A 20918-nucleotide genomic window follows, 5' to 3' on the forward strand; every position below is an offset into this window, starting at 1 on the left:
CTAATGAACGTGTGTGTGCGTGAGGGAGAAAGGTTAGGACGGTAGGAGAAACTCCACGGAGAAGGGTTAGGCTGCAGCTGTGTTGGAAGCAAAACAGCAAGGAGTGAGCAGAATTGGTGGATTGAAAAGCCCCACGGCAAGCCCCGGGACTGAGGGCTTCCGAGTATGGGGTGCCAGAGGAAGTGTGGAGTCTAATTAGAGCTAAACAGCTTGTGTTGCAGGAGGGCTGTGGGCAGAGGAAGGTGCCTGGACTTCCTGTAGATCCGTGAGAAGTTGTCAGACCTCCAGGCACCTTAAGCCAAGAGAGGGGCTGGCAATGGCTCAAGGTCATGAAGCTGGCTCTCAGCAGAGCCTGCTTCTCAGCTGTGTGGTCTTTGTGAAGTCACTTAACTTCTCTGATCCTTGTTAGTTTCCTCATTGGTAAAATGAGGATAATAATTCTGACTTCTGTGGGTTGATGAGACAACCTTTACAGTAAAGCAGTTCTCAGCAGAAAATAGTGGCTAACACGTTGGGGTGCTCTCTACCCTCCCCTAATGCAAGCTATTGTCATATCCTGACTAGTCAAGCTTGAGAAATGGGAAGTGTAGAACGTGAAAACAGAAGGGCAGGAGGGGTCAATCCCTCTGCCACCAGAAGCGGAAGGAGCCGGGTCCTAGAGGCACTGCCTGTGCAGTTAGGGTCCGACTGGAATTCAGCAGTGGGGGGACTAGAAACCAGGCTGGGGTTGTTAGGGCATGCAAAGATGAGAGCTGGAGGAGGTAGCCTGTTGCTAGGGAAGAAGAGAGGGTGTGGGGAGCGGCTGACACCAGAGGATTCAGGGATGTCCCCATGGCAACTAGAGCCACTGCAATCTCAGGAGGAAAGGTGGGAGGAGGAGTCACTGCTGGCTCTGCTCCCAGAGGCCTCCCACTCTGGGCCTTAGTGCCCCCATCTGTCCAACGGGAGTCTGGATCATCTCTAAAATTCTTCCTTGTTTTGACCTCCTGGTAATCTGGGGTGACTGAGGCCTCATGGACGACCTTCCATGGTTCCCGCACTCACATGTCCAAGACACCATCAGTCCCCAGAGCAGCCCAAGTGACATTGACTCTCCCCTCCCATGCTGCCTCGTGTTTGCTACAGCCTGGGTGCCTGCCCCATCCAGCTGTCTGTTCCAATCAGTTCCTTTGTCTGGAACCTTGTCACTTACCACCTGCCCAAAGCGCTCTGGGGGGCCACTCCAGCTGTGCTCACTCTGGGAAGACTCCCCTGCCTGCTTCCTCCCTCCTGGGCTTCTTTGGCTCCAGAGGTCTGAGCTCCTTCTGCTATCCTTAGTAATCACTGCTGCAATTCATCAAGCCGCTTTTGAGAGCTGGGCTCCACACAGGACACTTGACAGGCTGAAATCTTTACAGTAAATCTATGGTGTCATATTGCAAATGCCATTTTACATAAGAGACAGTGCTCTGAGAGCTTATGTGACTTGTCTGCTGTCCCCTGGGTAGTATGTGGCGGAGCCAGGCCTGAGGAGGGTGTCAGCAGCAGCGCTTACTGGGTGATCACTAAAGCCCTGTTATACGCCGGACTCCATGCAGGGCACTTTCCTGTTATTCTCTCATTTAATCTTCACAATAATCCTATAGGGTTTATATTCTTGTTATTTTACAAATGGGGACACTGAGCCTTAGAGAGCTAAAATGCCCCCCACCCCTGCCATGGTAGAAATAAGATAGGAACCCAGACCATCAGAGTTGCAGTCACCCCATTGTGCTGTACTGGAGCTAACCCAGTCAGATTCGAGAAGCACCATGGAGCATTCTGTATGCACCAGGTCTGTGTTGAGTGATCCTTGGGGTGAGAGAGCTGGGACAGAAGCAGGGTACAGACACACAGATGAGACCCTTCTGGTAAGCCCAAGTGGGAGTGTGTTGCCGAGGAGAAGCCAGTTGTAAGGACAAGATTCTGGAAGGAGTGGAGCTGGAATCTGACAGTGGGACAGAGGAGGAGGGAGGCAGGGGAAGTTGGGTAATTCTCCCAAAGAAGGTACCTTTCCAGGAAGCTCACAGGAGACAAGAGGGGCAAGAAGGTCCTCCCTCCCCTTCCTGTTTGCGCTCCCTTGCCCCCCACCTGCCCAGTCCCAGGAAGTGGGTGACCCCTAAGCTGGCTGCATGCCTGGTTGGCACCAAAATAAACTTCTCTCTCTTCCCCTCCCCTTGCTTCTGTCCCCTCTATCCTGGCTTTAATTAGCAGCCCTGGGGATGAGTCATTTGACAGCTGGGGAAGGAGGCTGCTCAGCACCCAGTGAAGCCTCCACTCCTGGCCCAAGCCAAGCCATGCGGGCAACGCCACTGTGTTCATGCACGTGGGTGCACTCCTGCCAGCTGGCTGGCCTTGTCCATGCAGCTGTGCGGAGTACAGGGGCAGTGCTACATGCTAGTGCGTGTCTCTCATGTCAGGGTGTCTGCATAGGAGCATATCTGGTTGTTGCTGCCTTTGTTTCTGTGTGCCACTGGATGTCAGTGTGTGTGCACGTGTGTGGCTTTAGCGTTTGTCTGTGGTAGAAAGTGTTAGGAAATAAGGGAGCATTTGGGTGAACAAACACACTTTATAATTCATTCACCCCTCCCTGCATAAGTGTTCTCTTGGTGTTTTTGCTTATGCAAGCCCTGCACTTGTAATCTCCATTTTCCCTTGTCTTAGTCTGGGTGCATTTTGTTGCAGGGAAGAGAAACCTACTCAAATTCACTCAGGAATAAAGAGTGGAGGGGACTATTATGAGGCTACATCTCACAGAATCTAAGAATAGTAAATGAAGTATAGCCAGGCCTCATCCACTGGAAGTGGGACCAAGAAGTCAAGGACCGAGGGACCAAGATCTCTCTCTCTCTTCTCTCTCTCTCTCTCTCTCTCTCTCTCTCTCTCTCTCTCTCTCTCTCTCTCTCTCTCTCTCTTTCTCTCTCTCCATCTCTGGCACCCATGCCTTGGCTCTCATCTCTCATGGCTTGCCTGGTCCCTGTCATCTCTTTGTCATTGACTCCTGTCTCTAAACTGGCTTCCTCTGCTTTCCTGATATGGCCACCAACCTGGAAACCTGGAGGCAACATGACCTTTCGGCTTCAGGGTCCACCCCCATGTGACTACAACATTTCTGTTTAGCCTGGAGTAACATGAGGTGGCAAGGAGCTGTAGGTGGGAGTCAATTCCCTACGAAGTGGATGAGGGTACAGAGGTCAAATACTTGATATCTGGGCTTCTACAGTGACCACAGTTTTTGTGTCCACAGTAACGTCAGAGCCTGGGTTGCAATCTGCTCAGAGGCCTGTGATTATAAGATTGCATCAAGCTTTGGTTCCCACTGTAATGCAAATTGACCTTTGCTCACTATGCTTTCAAATTTCATGTTCTTGCATCCAAATGCCCTGTTCTATCTAAAAATTTCCCTATTTTATGCCAAAACAGCGTTTAAGTGCACAGCGGCTATTACCATTGCTTCCAGTATGTGGTGATTTTCACAGCCTCAGAACAACTGGCACAATGCTACTCAAGGTACAGCTGCTACCAAGGTCTTGGCTGCTTCAGAAATTTTTACATTTTATTAGTGCGGTGACTGAATTTATACTTATCTGCAGTATATAATTATAAGCACACATTATCAATATTATCAGCTTGACGCTTGAGCTTAAGTTTTCCATTAATACAAACCCTGTAGTTTTTACATTAATTACAGAGGGAATTAATGATCCCCTAGACAAGTTTTCACCTATGAATAAAGAGTTTGGAACTGGCTGTGCCTGTAATGACTGTTCTCCAGACGCAGGGACAATGCCCACAGCTCTGGCCTCAGCCCTGGCCTCACATTTCCTGGCTGAGGCCAGAGGCTGCCCACCTCCTTCTTGGGGCCTCCTGTTTCTGGTGTGGCCTGTAGCAGGGGCTGTTGTTATTTCTAATAAAAACAATACTTTTCTTATTATCGTGAAAGCCCGTCTTTCACGTGTAAATGACAAACCCGAGTGGGTGACATCATCCCAGGCTCAGGGCAGTCTCCTTCAGCTTCTGCCCTCCCTTTTTTCACAATTCCAAATATTAAGAATTGCTTTGATTCTAAAAATGTCTGCTGTGTATCAGGTATTGTTAGGGAGCACGCAACACGCATTGTCTTTAATTTTCCCAGATGCCCTACCAAGTAGTGATGATCATATCCACTTTACCAATAGGGAACCAGACTAGAGAGGGTAAAGTGACTTGTAACAGGTCATCCATCCATTCATCTATTTACTTATTCAATCGTTCGCTCAAGGATGATGTGCCAGGCACAAATGTGCTAAGTTAAATGCAGTTGATAACGATGATGAGTAATAACAGAGCTCTTCTGTGAGGAAATTCACTGTCTTCTTGTAGGACAACAGGCAAAGAAAAAGACCATTACAGAAAATTACAGGGAAGTGTAAGGTGCTGTGGGGGCACCCAGGAAGTATACCCAACCCAGCCTGAGGGTCAGGGAGGCTTCTGCAAGCTGACATCTAAGCTGATAATTGGAAGATGAGTAGAAGTTAGTGAGGTGAGGGGTGGGGGTGGGAGTGGGGGGAGGTGAAGTGGAGAGTATTGCAGGCAGAGCCAAAATGTATATGAGGGCTGTGGAAGAGGTATTTGGCACTTGCATTTGTGAATTACGAAGGCTGAATGTGCAGTGGGATGGCGCTGTCATGACAAGTGGTCTGGAAAGGGAGCAGAAAGTAAAATGGGAGGCTAGAATGGGGACCCTGGTCAATCAGGCCCAGAGCTGAGGAGCTGCAGGACCCAAGAGCAGTTTCCATGCTTCCGGCTCTGGAGACAGGCGATTTGCCTGTCAGGCCCTGGGGCCCAGCCTGGCCAGCATCAGGCCTGGATTTCAGTGGTTACAGTGCCCTCGAGTGTCCACCAGCCCATACTGCAACCTCCACCTCAGTGTGGATTGTCTCCTACTAACACTGACCTGTGTGACCAGGTGCCCTGTACTGGATGCTGGGGACACTGAGATGAATAAGACACAGTCCCTGTCCCGCAGAGCTCCTGGCCCAGAAGAGGCCACAGACAGTGCTGAGAGAAACACAGGGTGGGAAGGACACAGGGGAGGGGTCAGAGCAGGTTTCCAGAGGCTCACAACCACTGAACTGACTTGCAAAGAATGAGGAGGAGCTAAAGACAAGGGGAGGCGGAAGCGCGGAGGGGTGGTGGGAAAGGGTCTTTTGAGCAGAGGGAGGGCACAGGCAAAAAGACAGGCTGACTGCAGAGCAACAGAATTGCAAACACTTCTGTCTGGGTGGAGCACAGGGTGAAGATGGGGGTGGGGTGGGGTGGGGGGAAGGGACTGAAACTAGCTGGAGGTAAGGGGTAGAGGCCAGCTCATGGAAGGTTCTAGGATGCCTGCCACTAGCTCAGTGTAGGCACTTGTGAATTTATTCATATAAGGAGCTTCCCTATTCTTTTGGGATCACAAACCCACCTGAGGATCTGATGAAAGCTATGCTCTCACCAGAAACATGCTGTCACTCATTAATATTTGTCATACAACTTCAGGGGCTTCGGAGACACCCCCTATGCCTATTCATAAACCATAGGCTGCCATAGGTATTTAGTATAAATACCAAAACTATTGTGGCCTCTGAGGCTGTGCAAGATCGGGCCCCTTCTTACATCTCTAGTCTCGCCACTCTTCCCTCTGCTTTTTCCACTCAGCCCATTAGGCCTGTTTGCAGTTCCAGGAAATACCCACTCAGGTCCGTTGTCCAAGTTGTTTCCCCCAACTGGTACATGCTTCCCTGCTGCCTCCACTTTTGCCCAGCTTAATTCCATTAGTTGTTGAATATCTGTTTCCTCTCACTTGGATATAAGCTCCATGAGATCAAGACATTGACTACCTGTAGTCATGACTATATCCAGCCCCCAGCCCAGTGCCTGGCCTGCAGGATCTGGAAACAAGTGAATGAAAGCCTCACCGGTGCCCTGTGGCCAGGTCAAGCTCCTTACTCATATAATTCCTTCTTCCCTTCAGCCCTTGATGGGTCATCACGTGAGTCTATCCAACATGCTCAGATAGTCTGAATTCCAGGAATGGTCCAGATTAAGAGATATTTTCCTAGAAATAGTTCCTTCCTTGAAACAAACAGCCTTCCCATGGGTCTTTCTTGCCTCTGTGGGAGAGGGGTCAGGCTCTCTCAGGCTCGAGCTGACACATTTCATCATGTGCCCATTCGCCTCACTGAATCTTCACAAGAACCTATGAGGGAGAAATTGCTACTCAATTTTTATAAACTGAGCCTCAGAGGGGTTACCAGCTGAAAAGTGGTCAACCTGGGAGTTGCACTCAGCTCTACCAGGCACCAAAGTGAAGGCTCTTGGCCTCACCAGAGAGGGGAAGGGACTTGCCCAAGGTCACACAGCATCAGCCTTAGGGCCAGGACTAGAATTTTTGTCTCTCAACTCCTGCCTGGCCAAGAGGAAGGTTTAGACTAGAGGTTCAGCTCTTAGCACAATAACTGTAAATGGGCACCAGTACAGCTTTGGCCAAAACTAGGAAAGTTGCTGAAGGAGAGAGAAAAGAGCAGGGCTGAGTCCAGAGTCCTGAGGACTAGGGGGTTTTAGGGGGTGGGCAGAGGAGGCCACGAAGGGCCCACAGATGCTGACTTTGTGGTGGTCTGGAGAGCCTATCCCTCTCAGCAGCTTTGGCTTTCTTGAGAGGAACCAGCTGCCCCGGCAGGGAGGCAGGAAGGCTGGCCTGTTGCCTGTCAGCTTCTATTCCTTCTAGATCACTGGCCCCCTGGCCCCTCCCAGGGCTGCCTTCTGCTCAGAACAGCCAGGGGCCTGGGCTCTGGGGCCATGAAAGGATAGGAACACTGTGAGCTGGATCTGGGGTACTCTTCAGGAACCCCACATCCTTTGAATCCTCCACATTCTCTCCTTTTGCCAGCCCCACCCATGTGGAGAGAGAGATTACTGTGGTAGGTAGTTGGGGAGTCAGGGCACCTGGATTCTAGTCTGACTGGCTGTATGAACTCCAGGAAGACTTCCCCTCTCTGGGCCTCAGTTTCCCCACCCATAAAATCAGGCAGGGAAATTTCCTTGGAAAAATAGCCTCTTGATTGTGAATGGTGTTTCTTCTGATTTTTGCTCTTCTCATCAGGGAGCTTTCCTCTCAGCCAGTCCAGAAAGCAATACAGAATAGAGTGAGAACTTTTACAGTGGTCAGGAATATTGGCCAGGGCCTCATTTTGATTTCCCAAAATGAGTGATTTGCATTTTACTTGATCAGGAGCATCCCAGAGCAACAACCAAATGGCCTCCTTAGCTGTGCTGAAGACGAGGATGTTTGTGAAAAGCTTCTATGGAGAGGCTTCTGTGTTCACAAGGCAACAATATGGTCGAGGAGACAGATACAGGGTTGGGAATGACCAAACCAGGCCCTGATCTTGGAGTTCTGCCACTCACAGCTTAGTACCTGTGCTGTGTTGCCTAACATCTTTCCATCTCAATTTTCTCTTCAGGGGACTAGGGCTAGTGACACATACTTGACAGGGTGCCTGGGGTGATTCCGGTGGAGGTGCACATAGGGAGCCCAGCCTGCGGTTCGGCCCAGAGGATCACTGTGAGCTCTCAAGCTGCTTCCTCTAACCAGGACTTCCCAGCCCTCCTGGGGGAGCAGGGGAAGGAGCAAAGTTTCCAGTTGCAGTCTGGCCTACAGCCCAGCTGGCCTGGCCCCGCCTCCTTGGTTCCTCCTTCTAGGGAAGGGCTGGGGAGGAGGGTTTGGTGACACGGTGGAGGCACCGCCCGCCCCAGCCAGGGGGCCGCCCACGAGAAAGGTCCAGACCCATGGAGCCCCCCGGGAGGAGTAGCAGCAGGTAGGAACCCGGCCCCTCCACCCCTGCAGCCTGACCTCCTCCCTTCCTGCTCAGGCCTGGACCTGGTCCCTGGGCTGCTGATTCAGCAGCCTCCTGGCTTCCTGGTTCCTGGCTCCCCTCTTGGACTCTAGGAGGAGGCCTTTGCCTTGGAGGAGGGAGCCAGCTGGAGTGGGTAAGCCCTTGGACATCAGGGTGTCCAGTACTGTTAAGACCCTGGAGCCTGGGATGGATGTGATTGGTGGCTGTCCTGGGGTGCTCGCCTGGCCCAGCACTGCAGGGCTCGAGATAGCCACTGAGATTCGCTGATACCAACATTCCAGCAGCCTTAGGGTCTCTGAGGTTCAGGTTTAATGAGATAACTAGTCAAAGACTTCGGCATGTGACTGGAACATAGATGGCAGTTGAGAAAGAGTCGGTCTCATGATGATGATGATTCAGATTTCTGATAAGAGTCTCAGATTCCAAGATTCTGAAAGGTTTTAAGATTTGGGTATCCTCAAATTTGCAGAAAGTGAGATAGTGGGCAGCTGGCCTGGCCTGCAGCCACGTCCTTCAGGCCTTTATTTGGGCTCCTGAACGCCAGGCCCTGACCACAACCTCCCTTTAGGGGCTTGTTGGGGGGCAGGGGCTGGCTGACCTGGAAGGACCTGCTCCACTCCCAGCATCTGCCCTGTGCTGGGTATGGAAGGGACCACAGGCCCTCAGCCTCACTATCCTGCTGTCACTCCTGTCCTTTTCCATTCTCTGGACTTTAATCACAAGAAGCAGGAGGCAGAGGGGCCTTTGGACCCTGCACTAGGGGTGGGGACACAGTGCTGGGGGGCAAAACGTGGGCCCTGTCCTGGGGTGGGGGTGCAGCACTGGCCTTGGAAGCAAAGACTTCTGCTCCTTGGAACTACCCTGTCCTCTGGCTCACTGGGCTCCACCTGCCCAACTACCCTTAGTCCCATCCTGTCACCAAGACCACTGAGACCTTATCAGCTCTCCTCCTCCCGCTCCTCTCCTCTCCTCTCCTCTCCTCTCCTGTTGCACTCTGCCTCTCCCTGTCTTCTCTCTGTGTCCTTTGTCTGGCCCTTTCTCTGTCTCCCTCTTCCTCTGTCTTTCTCCAGTTCTGTCTCACCCTTTCCTTGTCCCTTTCAGTTTCTGGCTGTTCCTCTCCCATTCCCCCTACAGTGATTCCTCCACCCACCTGGCCTGGGCTTTTTCCCCTCTTTGGACCCAGAGCTTTGCCCCTCTCCATCCCTCCCTCCCTTATTGTGAGGAGTACTCTATAAGGGGGAGCCCCCTGCATCTTTTGCCTTTCTCTTTCATCCCCACTTCCCCCATCCCTCTTCCCTACTCGTGTGGCGTCTGGTGTGAGGAGGGCTCCCTTCCCCCTTCCCTGCTGTGGTGTGCCATGTCTCCGTGGCCAAGGCCCCCACGGAGTCACCTGGAACACAGGAGGCCCAGCCCAACTCTTTTGTCTTTGCTGCCCCCTGTTGTCATTGTGTTCTGTTTGTGGTTCGAGTGCCGTCCTCTCTTTCTTGACTTTGTGGTTTTTTCTTTTTTTCTTCCTTCCTTCCTTCCTTCCTTCCTTCCTTCCTTCCTTCCTTCCTTCCTTCTCTCCTTACTTCCCTCCCTCCATTTCTTCCCTCCTTTCCCTCCTTTCCCTCCTTCTTGCCTCCCTGCCTCCCAACCCCCCTCTTCCGTTCCCCATCCTCCACTGCCCATTCCTCTCATTCTTCCCCTTCCCCTCCCCAACTCACTCTCACCTCCTTGTCCCCATCCCCCACCTTTCCTCTCCCCTCCCTCCCTGTCTCTTTCTCTGTCTCTCTTTCCCTCTGTCTCTCGCTGTCTCTCAGGTCCACAGCGTCTCATACTCTACACCAGTATTGCTGTCCTACTCAGGTCCTTGACTCCATGAAGCTTACCCCCTCAGGCAGGCTGGCAGAGAGCAGGTAAGAGCTAGACCCATCCCTCCCCCAATCCTTCACCCATCCAGACAAATATGCAATTTCATTGCGAGACCCTCCCCCCATCTCCCTCTAGCCCCTCAGAGTGACTGTGGAATGGCTGTCTGAGCATGTGAGAATGGCTGGGGGACCAGGTCAGTAGACCAGAGAGGACATTCAGAACCTGTTTGTAGTTTGTCCTTCTTTAAAAATTCTTCCCTAGATACCTGTTGTCAAAAGCAGGAGTGGTTGGCCCTAGAATATGTAAAGTTTGAACTGTTTTAAAGGAGGAGTAAGAGTTTGCCAGTTAGATGGAAGATGGGGAAGGGTGTTTAAGCAGAGGGAATGATCTGCTCACGCCTTTGGAGAACAACATTATTTCCAGGTTAATTGGAAAACACATTTTACGTTTTCTGATTATAATGCAATAAAATGAAAAATTAATATCAGTGGCAAAAAGGCTCAGTCCATTTGAAAGTTTAAAAATACTTATGTTAAAGAGGAAATAAGAATGGAATTTATGCACTATTTAGAATAAATACCAATGACAATACCACATATCAAATCCTATGGCTTATGGCCATGGGGTTCCCAGAGGAAAATGCTAGTGTTAAATGCTTCTACTAGAGACAAAGCAGTTTAAATTAAATGAACTAATTATTCCATTCAAGAATGTAGAAAAAGAACAATCAGAAGAAAGTAATTACTGTAGATAAACCAGAAATTAATGAAATAGAAAACAAAAGATTTGATCAACTAAGCAGTGGTTTTTCAAAAGACCAGTAAGCTGGACAGACCATCCTCTGGCAGATATATCTGAGAAAAAGGCAAGAAAACATAAATAAAATAAGGTATGGCAAAAGGGATTTAAGTACAGATTCTGAGGAGAAAAAAAATTCATGAGAAAATGTTTTGTATAATTTTATATCAATAAAATCTAGATGAAATGGGTAGTTTTCTAGGAAAATATAAATTACCAAATGGCTCAAGGAGTGGCAGAATATAACAGTATAGAATAAATTTGAAAGATGGCCCAAGTTCTGGTATTATGGAAGTTCTTTTGAATCTTTTTTTTTTTTTTAAGATTTTATTTATTTATTTTTAGAGAGAAGGGTAGGGAGGGAGAAAGAGAGGGAGAGGAACACCAATGTGTGGTTGCTTCTCACACGCCCCCAACTGGGGACCTGGCCCACAACCTTTTGGTTCACAGGCTGGTGCTCAGTCCACTGAGTCTTGAAAGATCAGAAAACAGGACAAGATCGACAGCTTCCTATTTATTCCAGAAGGTTGACATAACTGGACAGGTTTAGCCGGAAAAAAAAAAAAGGAAAACTATAGCCTGATCTTATGTATTAATAGAGTAACAAATATTTTAATTATCAAACTGAATCCATCAGTGTATTAAAAGAATGTGTCATGACAAATGAAGGTGTGTCCCAGTAGTGCAGGGATTGTTCAACATTAGGAAAGATGTTATTGTAATTAATTAAACAGAAAAATAATATAACTACCTCCATAAATGCTGACAAAATCATCTGCTAAAATTACATATTCATTCTTAATTTAAAAACTCTTAGTAAGTATCTTGCTCCATTGGGGCAAGAGATAACTAGTACAATAAGCAAGGAATCAATGAAAAGTTCCTTAACTTGGTGAAGTATTTTTGTCAGAAACCAAAACCAATCACCAAATGTAACAAGGAACTAGTAGATGAATTTCCATTAAATTCAGGAACAAATAAAATGACTGCTATCACTGTCATTAACTATTGTTTTTCTGGAATTTTGACCAATGAGACTTAAAAAAAGAAATAAGTGGTATAAATATTGGAAAGAGTGAGAGTTAGTGTGATTTGAAGATGATATGGGTGTCTATTTAGGTAACCCAACAGAATAAAATAAAAAACAATGTTAGAACTAATAAGAAAATTTGGTGAGATGGGTAGATACAAGATAAATATATACACACCTAAACTATTAGCTTCTCTGAATACTAGCATTACCTTATTAGAAGACATAATACATGTATAAAGATTTCATTCACAATTGCAAAAAATATATAAAATTCCTAGGGACTTACAAGAAATGTAGAATAGTTTTCTATAGAAAACTAAAATTTCATCAAAAGCTGTAAGGAGACTTGAATCAAGAATCCTATCCTATCCTATTCCTGGATGGAAAGATTCAACATGGTAAAAATGACATTTTCTCTCCAATTTGGTCAAAAGGTTCAATGCATTTCTCATTAAATTTTCAGGGGTATTTTCTTTGAGAATTGGGCAATTGGAATTTGAAGATTATTTAGAAGAGTAAATGCCCATGAATTACTAAGAAAAAAATTTTAAAGAACAATGAGGGGGTCTTGCCCTATTATGTACAAAAACTTACCATAAAACCACAGTAATTAAAATATTATATCATCATAGAAATAGAAGAATACATAAATGAAACAAAATAGAGAGTTTAGAAACAAATCCATATATTCATATGCAAATTGAATTTATGATAAAGAACACATTTCAAATCAGTGGGGAGTCAATGAGATTATGGCTACTACTTGGAAAAAATTAAACGACTACAAAAAATAAAGCTGTACAAATGCTGAAGGAAAATCCAGAATATTTTTTATAATATTAAGGTAGAGAAGTTATTTTGAACATAACTTAAAAACCCATAAACTGTAAAGTGAAGAGCAATAATTTTGACTACATTAAAGTTAAGAACTTCTGTGTGAAGAAAAATATTATATACAAAGTTAAAACACAAACAACAGGCTAGGAGAAAGTATTTCCTACGTAGATATCAGGCAAAGGTTAATATCTCTGTCTATATATGGTCTCCTGGAAATCAATAAGCAAAAGGCGTGCAACCCATTTAAATGGAGAAATAACATGATTTTGCGACTCAGGGAAGAAATACAATTAGCTACTGAATGACAAAGGATGCTCAAGCTTACTAATAGCTAAAGAAATGTAACTAAAACAACAACGAAGTGTCGATTTTTAAAAAGATTTTATTTATTTTTAGAGGGAGGGGAAGGGAGGGAGAAACAGAGGGAGAGAAACCTCAATGTGTGGTTGCCTCTTGGGCACCCCCAACTGGGGACCTGGCCCCGCAACCCAGGCATGTATCCTGACTGGGAATCAAACTGGCAACCCTTTGGTTCACAGGCTGGCACTCAATCCACTGAGCCACACCAGCTAGGGCTGAAATATCGATTTTAAAATACCAAAATTTAAAATAATGAAAGGGCTGTAAGTAAATATAACCTCTCACTTACCTTGATTGAAGTGCAAATTGGTACCATTTTTTTTATGGGACAATTTGTTAGTTGCTACCAGAATCTTACATGTCATATACTTATAAGCTGAGAAGCATGTCTGAAAGCTAGATTTCTCTACAGCTTTAGTACTAGATGGGCCCCAATTTAGCCAACAGAGGCCTTTCCTGAAATACCTTAATCCCAAATGCAAACATAAGTCATACCATACAACTCTTTATCATAGGCCCTTGTAGGATAGCATTCTCTCTCAGCCAACTCTTAATGAAAAGGTTGCATGCCATAATAAAAACAGGATTATATGAATAGAAATACTCTTTATTTTTAATCAGTTTGTGAAAATGTTAAAGCAACAGTAATAACTTTTATCTACATTTTAAATACAATGTACATTCCTTTGGCCCAGCAGTTCAATTTTTAGGAACCTGTCCTTCAAAACTACTTCCAGACATATGTGAAGATATTCATTGCAGCATTGTTTGTAACAGTGAAGAATTAAAACAACTCTAATATCCATCAGTAAGGAACCACTTTTCCTTCATGATGCATCCATACTATGGATTGCTCTGTAGCAGATGAAAGGAAAAAGATTTATCTTCATGTACTGGCATGGAAAGACCTCCAAGATTTTTTTTTAATTATTTATTTATTGTTTTGTTTATTTATTTATTTTTAGAGAGAGGGGAAAGGAGAAAGAGAGGGAGAGAAACATCACTGTGTGGTTGCCTCTCACTTGCGTCCCCAACTGGGGACCTGATGTGCAACCAAGTCATGTGCCCTGACTGGGAATCGAACCAGCGACACTTGGCTTGCAGGCCAACGCTCAATCTACTGAGCCACAGCAGCCAGGGCTGCAAGATTTATTGTTATATGAAAAAAGTAAGTTGCAAAACAGGGCTTATGATATGATCCTATTCTTGTAAGGAAAACAAAACCCCCATAACAACAATGAGAGCATGCTATTCACACCCTGCCACAATTTCAAGAGTACCGGCCTATTTTTTTGGTTCCATTTTCTTAATTTCACTAACTAATTTCCCTCCTGCTCTATGTCTTTTCCTGCATCCACTGGTTAGATCTTGCTTTTTCTTTTAATAACTAGCTCAAAGACCACCCCATTCATTTAGCAAGCGCTTGTCCTTCCTGCTAAACCTTGAGTGGGATACAGGAATGAGCTGTATCTGGTTCTAGCATTAGGAACCTCAAGTTTAGAAGGGAGAGAGACAAATAGACAATGACAGCATAATGTGGTTTCAGATGGGACAGAGGTAGGCTCAGAGGGCTGCCAGAGAAGGGGCACCTAACCCTTTCTGTCCACCTACAGGAGAGGACATCTGTATTGAGTGTTGAAAGAGTAATAGCTTTTCTTCTTCCCCAACCCTTCCAGAAACAGTTGCCGACATTTGGCTTTTCCGAGCAGGATGACCTAATTGGGGGGCAGGGGGAATGGTTGAGTAAGTACCTTTATTTACGTCCAAGTTTGGCCACTTAATAACAACTCTATGACTTTGGGCAAGCCATTTAACTTCTGAGCCTCTGTTTCCTCATCTGTGTAATGACGACAACGCCTACTTACCTCTCAGGGCTGATTTTAGGATTTGGAGATGATACATGTAAAACTCCTGGGTGACTCTCAACTCCTGAAGCGCAGAGACTGTCCGTGTCTTGTTTTCCTCGTGGCCAAGTGTGTAGCATTGTATTAGATTGGATCTAGAAACTGTGCATGTCTGGGGATGGCTCTGGAGAAGAGGGTGGGCCTGACCGTAGTGGGGCTTTGGGATAAGGAGCCTGAGAGTAGTACATGGGAATGGAGGGCATTGCAGCAAAAGAACGGAGAGCCAGATGTCTGGCCTTGCATGAAGGTGACACAGGAGGGAAAGTCAAAGTAGCTGGCTCTGGGACAAGGAGCCCAGGCAAGGCGTTCTGGCCTTGGTTCTTGGTCCTCTTTATTTGTTGATGCCATCTCTCAATCCCACAGCCTAGGACAGGGGAGCATGGTGGACCACTACTTGTATTGGTGCCAACACATCTTGATTTCAATCCCAAATCTGTCACTTACTAGCTGAGTGACCTTAAACAACTCACTTCACCTCTCTGAGCCCAGCTGTTCATCTGTTAAAAAATATACTACCAACACCATGGAGTTTGTTTACTGAGGAGTAGATGAGGTCATAAATAGAATTCACCTTGGGGAGTGCCTGGCACACAATGGGTACTAAAAAAAAATGCATAGCAGTTATTAGTATTCATTTCAGTAGACACTTAGGGAGTTCTGCTATGGCCCGGCCTATGCTGAGTAATGGTTCTTGCCTTCCACAAGTTCCCAGTCAGTTAGGGAGACTGAGAGGGGCTATAGCAGAGGAGAAAACAGGGGGCTGTGGAAGCCCAGAGAAAGGGATTTGGCCCCATCTAGATCTGGTGCAGGTCAACTCAGCCTAAGAGCTGAGCCTTAGAGGATGAGGAAGAGTTTGCCAGGGGCAGAAAGGTAAAGTGTGGAAGAAAATTCCGGGCAGAAGGAACAGCATATACAGAAGAACCTGGATGTTGGGTAGGGCCAGAGGTTCTTAACCTGGAATGTAGGGGTCCCAGATGAGCTTCAAGTGGCCCATGAACCTCCTGAAATTCAATGAAAAATGTTGTGTGTGTAGAGGTATGTGTATCTTTTGGTCAGGAAGATGGTTAATGACTTTCATGAAATGCATAAAGGGTTTGTGTTTCTCCCCAAAGGTTAAGGACCAGTATTTCCGGTGAAGAACTGTCATATTAATTGATTATAAATAGGAGAGAAGTTTGGTAAAAATTTGTGATTTAGAAACATATTAGCAGTATTGGAAAATGGATTCTATGCAAGGAGGTCAGCTGGAAGACTCAAACTGGATTGTTAGAATAAAGAAATGGATTCGAACAGGGCTACTGTTGCACTACTCCAGTGGGAACCATTCATATATAAGCCTTTCAACTTCAAATTATGGAATCTAAATTTTTTGAGAGTTATTAATGAGCCAGACCCAATAGAAAGTGAGAGAAGAGGAGGAGGCAAGGATGAGTTGGTGTTAGCAGAGGTCCAGGGGGCCATGAGTCCAGGGTAATCATGCAGGAGGAAAAGGGAGCCCCTAGTATGCTTACCCAGCACCCAAAGTCTTTGTTCCCCAACATAATTACTGCCCTCCATCCTACTCCTGATACTTGGAGAGCCTGAGGGATATTGCAGATAGTTATTTCTCTATGAATTTTGGAGAGGAATTACTTCTCTAGTTTGTGAGATTTCTGAAGTAGTGTTTGAGCCAGCCACTTGAAGTCCATAAAGATTCTGAAAGAGAGATGGGAAAGGATGCTCTGAGAGGGTAAACAAAGGCCTGGAGGTGAGAGATGGTGAAATGAAACATCGGTGTGGGCAGAGATCAGACGTGCCCTAAACAGCTGTCTGGGGAGTTCAGCTTCGTGTTTGCGGTAGGCTGCTGGATAACCATGAGCAGTTCTTGAGCAGGGAAAATGACGTGATCAAATGAGCAGTTTAGAATGAAACGAAACTAAGGAGGACTGTTGTACTAATCCAGGAGAGAGAGAAACTGAAGTGTGGCTGTGGAGATGGAGCAGAGGAGATGGATTTGAGAGGTGATTGGAAGGAAGAGAGGACTGGATTTAGAGACTAAAATCATAACAGGTCGGGGCACAGCCTCCGCCTAGCACAGCGGGCAGTTGCCTCCCTCACCTGCTGCCTGTTACAACCGCTACCCCTGCCCACCGTGCTGCGGTCGTGGGAGGGAGGAGAAGGCACATACCATTTGCGTTAGGGGTTTGCACAGGGGGTGACTGGGACATTGGGTGCCTACCTAGAATGGCACCTAGAAGGGAGAGGTGGGGGCCTGGAGGCCAAAAAAGGGACCGTTTACATTTGAGAAGGACTATGAGACAGCACATACCCGAGGAGGAAGTCCAGGTCAAATGTAGGAGGACAGCCTCCCTGACCAAGCAAGAGTGTCAGTTGTATCAGGCGGTTCCAGCAGCAGCAAGTACCTGTGGAGGACTTCCAGGCAGGGCTAAGGTAGGCTTTCTTAGCTGAGCCACCAAGAGGTGGTCAAGCAGTCTTGGAACATCCCAGGTAGCTGATTGCAAGCCAAAAACAAACAAACAAACAAACAAAAACCAGTGTCTTTCAATCAGCTGACAATGTAATAAAGACATTACCGATGATTTATAAAAATGATAATGGGTGGGGGGTGGAGATGACAGAGGGTGGAGTTCCCTGTAAGTTGTGTTCAGACCTAGCAATGCATTCATTCATTCAACAAATATTTATTGAGTCCCAGGCGCTGTGCTGGGGATTAGGGATATAGCACTGAACAAAACAGTTGCCTCTCCTGGTAGATCTTCCAGTGGGCGAGACAGATAGTCAATAAATAAACAACTAAATATGTAGACTGTGTCTGGTGCAACAACAGGGGAAGGAACATCAGTGCAAAAGCCCTGAGGCAAGAGTGTGCTCATTATATTTGAGGGACATTAGAGAGACCAGTATGTTTGGAGAGTGAACAAGGGTCAAGAAGAGTAGAAAATGAAGTAGTAGGGGCCAGATGATGTATATATAGCCTTTGGGAGCTATTTAGCAGGTAGAATCAGCAGGATTTGGTGACTGGAATTGCTAAGGGGGCAGGAAGAATCAGGGTGACTCCCAGCTATGTTCTGGGCTTGGGCAACTGGATGGACGGTGGTGCCTTTCACTAAGGTGGGAAATGCAGGAGAAGAGGTTTGCAGTGGTAAGATGGTGAGTTAGTGGCTCCTGTGAACTCTGAAGGCCCTAAGGACCATTCTGGTGCAGCTTCCAGCAAGCTTTAAGCCTGATGGGTCTAAGGACCAAGGAGAGAGACCATGCTAGAGAGAGAGCTACAGGGGCCCGCAGCCATACCTAAGCTTTGGAATAGAATGAGATCAGTGGCAGAGTGTGGAATGAAGGAGAAGAGGACCAGAGCAGAACTGGGTAGGAGGTACTAACACATAAGGAATGGGGAGAGGAAGAGAAGCTGGAGGTGGACAGAGAAGTAGGAGGAAAACCAGCAGGGAGTGGGCTCACTGAAGCAAAGGAAGAAAAGAGCCCTCCATGCACGGCGGTGGGGGGGGGGGGGATGGGGTGGGAGGGCAGGGCTTGTTAACAGTGGCAAATGTTACAGTTGGGGAAATAAAATGAGGGTGGAAGAGAGTCTATTGGTTTTAACCACTAAGAGGTCCTGGGTGACCTTACTAAGTGCAGTTTCCGTGGCTTGCAGATTGCAGTGGGTTGAAGAGCTCGTGGGAGGTACTGATGGAGATGGCCAGTGTAGACAATTCTCTCAAGAAGCTTAGCTGTGAAGAGGAGAAAGGGGCAGTAAGTGCTAGAGGGAGATGTGGGGGCGGATAGAGGGTTTTTTATTCCCAGATGGAAGAGAGTTGAGCTTCTATAAATGTTGGTAGAAAGGAGGCACAGAGAGTGAGAGGTTTAAATACAGGAGGGAGAGGGGATGATTTCTCTGGGGGAGGTAGCAGGGGTGGGCTCCAGAGCCTGGGTGGAGGGACTGGCCTTAAATAGCATCGGGAAGGAAGGCAGAGGTGGTGGTGGTAGTGGAAGAGGGGATACAAGGGCACTGAGGGGGTGGTGAAAGAAATACTTCAGGAAGGTTCAAAGCAATAAATGGAGATCCCTAACCAAGGGCATGGATGCTGGAGCTAGGAAGAAGCAAAGAATACTTCTGGTTGGTAATCAGGGAGGGCTTCCTGCAGGAAGCGGCATTTGAGCTGGGCCATGCAGTTCAGATGGGTTTTCAGTAGGTAAAGTTCTGTGCAGAAGGAAGAAACATAATTAGGAAAGGCATATAGAGGCATAGAAAGGCTGGACATGCTGGTGGAATCATGAACAGCTACTTTAATGAAGGCTGGGCATGAGTGAACAGGATTACATTGATACCACAGACAATGACAGTAATAATAACGGTTACCATGGATGAAGCACCAAACCTACCCTGTGGTTGGTGCTTTAAATACTTGAACTTATTTATTCCCACCAAGCTATGCAGAAGAGGTATTTCCTCCTTTTGCAGATAAGGAGAATAAGTCCTAAAGAGTTGAAGAAATGGAGCCAAGTTCATCCAGCTAGTACGTGGTGGGGCTGATAATTCAAACCCAAGTCTTTCTGACTCTAAAGCCCGTGCTTTTTTCACCTGACAGGAAAGGCCAGGTGAAGCCATAATGTGGGGGAGCCTTGAATGCCAAATTGAGGAGTCTGAACTTTATCCAGGAAGCAATGGGGAGCCAAGATGGGTGTCTGAGCAGAAGATTCATGGTCGAAGGTGGACTTTAGGAAGGCTAATGTGGTCCAAGAGGGTAAGGAGAAGAAATCAGGAAGTGGCTGCAGTGTCATTGGTGAAAGGTAGCAGGGGCCGGGCCTGGGTATGAGGGAAATGAGCAGCGGGCCTGGAAGATTATTTGTTCCTCATGACAGCCTTAAGAGGTATGGAGTTTTCTTCTCCTTTTATAGATGAGGAATGGGAGACTCAGAAAGGGGGAGCTGCTTGCTCAGGACTTGAGCCCTGGTTCATGTGATTTTGTTGACTCAGGGGCTCTGTGGAACAATGTGTCAGAGGGAACTTTGAGTATGAGGAGGGTGTGCGTGCGTGCGTGTGTGTGTGTGTGTGTGCTTGTGTGCAGGCGTGGGTGTGCACGCTTGTCTGTCTGTGAGGACAGCAGTGCCTTCCCTTGCCTGTCCTCTTTCCTTCCCACCTCTTCCTAATCCTCCACTTTCCTGGATTCCATACCTACTGCCTCCCCTAAGCCAAGGGGTCTGGGAGTGGGGTGATAGTGTTTCACTGGGTCTCCCCAGAAGATCAGGCTCATCGCTCCCAAGGCACCTGTCCCCCTGCCACCGCCCCCAGATCCACTGTCTGTCCATCCACCCCATGAAGCTGTAGTGTAGCTCCAGTGACTGCCACATGCAGACTGGCCCCTGACACCTCTGCATTGTACCCTAGGGGTAGGCATTTGTTCCTGCAATGACTCCTCCCTGCCTCTGTGGCACTTCTGTGTGGGTACAAAATGGCCACCTTGGTAATTAGATTCAGCTCATGAGCAGTGACTAACCACCACCACCATGTTCCCATTGCTCTTATTTACCAGGCACTTGACATATGTTCTAGTCCTTGCAACAATCCAGTGGAGTTGGCATATGAGCCCCAATTTTACAGATGAGAAAACTGAGGCTTCAGGAGGGGCAACAATAGCCTGGGGACATAGCCTGGAAGCACTGGTAGAGCTGGCATTGGAAGCCAGGTCTGTTTGCGTCCAAAGCACAAATCTTTGTCCTTCAAGGGCAGGGTGGATTTCTAGAGCTAGTGCCAAGTTCACCCAAAGACCCTGGTGCCATGAACACCAGGAACTTGGAACTCCAGGAACTCCAGATTTAAATCCTGATTCTACCACATACCATCCAGGTATGTGACCTGGAGCAGGTTATCTACCCTCCCTGAGCTTCAATTCCCTCTTCTGTAAAATGTTTCAGTGTTGTTGCAAGGGGGTGGGTGTGGGGCTGTTTAAATGAGATGATATATGCAAAGTACCCTAGAGAGTAAGCTGCTACTATTTATATGCCAAAGGTTGGGCCCCGGTCATATCAGAAGTGGAGTCTGTATACTCTGGCTAAAGACTGAGCCCAGCCTGAGCATGGGGCAGAGCTGTCCTAGGAGGGGACCAGCCACAGGCTCCTCTGACCTACTCTGACCTAGTCTGGTGTGGTCCGGGACAGTCTGTCGCACTGGCCTCCCCATTCTGACCCCATTCTATAGCCCCAACTCCCTGGTTCCAGCCCTTCATGTATCTCCCCTGCTCT

At 47.2% G+C, this 20918-nt stretch overlaps 1 protein-coding gene across 2 annotated transcripts in view; it reads left to right on the forward strand.

Annotated features, from left to right (window-relative positions):
* IQSEC2 (IQ motif and Sec7 domain ArfGEF 2) overlaps window positions 1-20918 on the forward strand; it is a 75359-nt gene that overhangs the window by 26253 nt on the left and 28188 nt on the right. The window contains exon 3 of one of the 2 annotated variants that reach the window (XM_090264446.1): window positions 9698-9793. The exons of the other annotated variant lie outside the window; for it this stretch is intronic. Coding sequence (XP_090120572.1) covers window positions 9698-9793 — 96 coding nt within the window. The remainder of the gene's footprint in view (window positions 1-9697; window positions 9794-20918) is intronic. 2 annotated transcript variants of the gene reach the window in all.

This window comes from Furipterus horrens, unplaced genomic scaffold (genome assembly GCF_987537825.1).
Source record: "Furipterus horrens unplaced genomic scaffold, mFurHor1.1.pri manual_scaffold_17, whole genome shotgun sequence".
Taxonomy (NCBI): Eukaryota; Metazoa; Chordata; class Mammalia; order Chiroptera; family Furipteridae; genus Furipterus; species Furipterus horrens.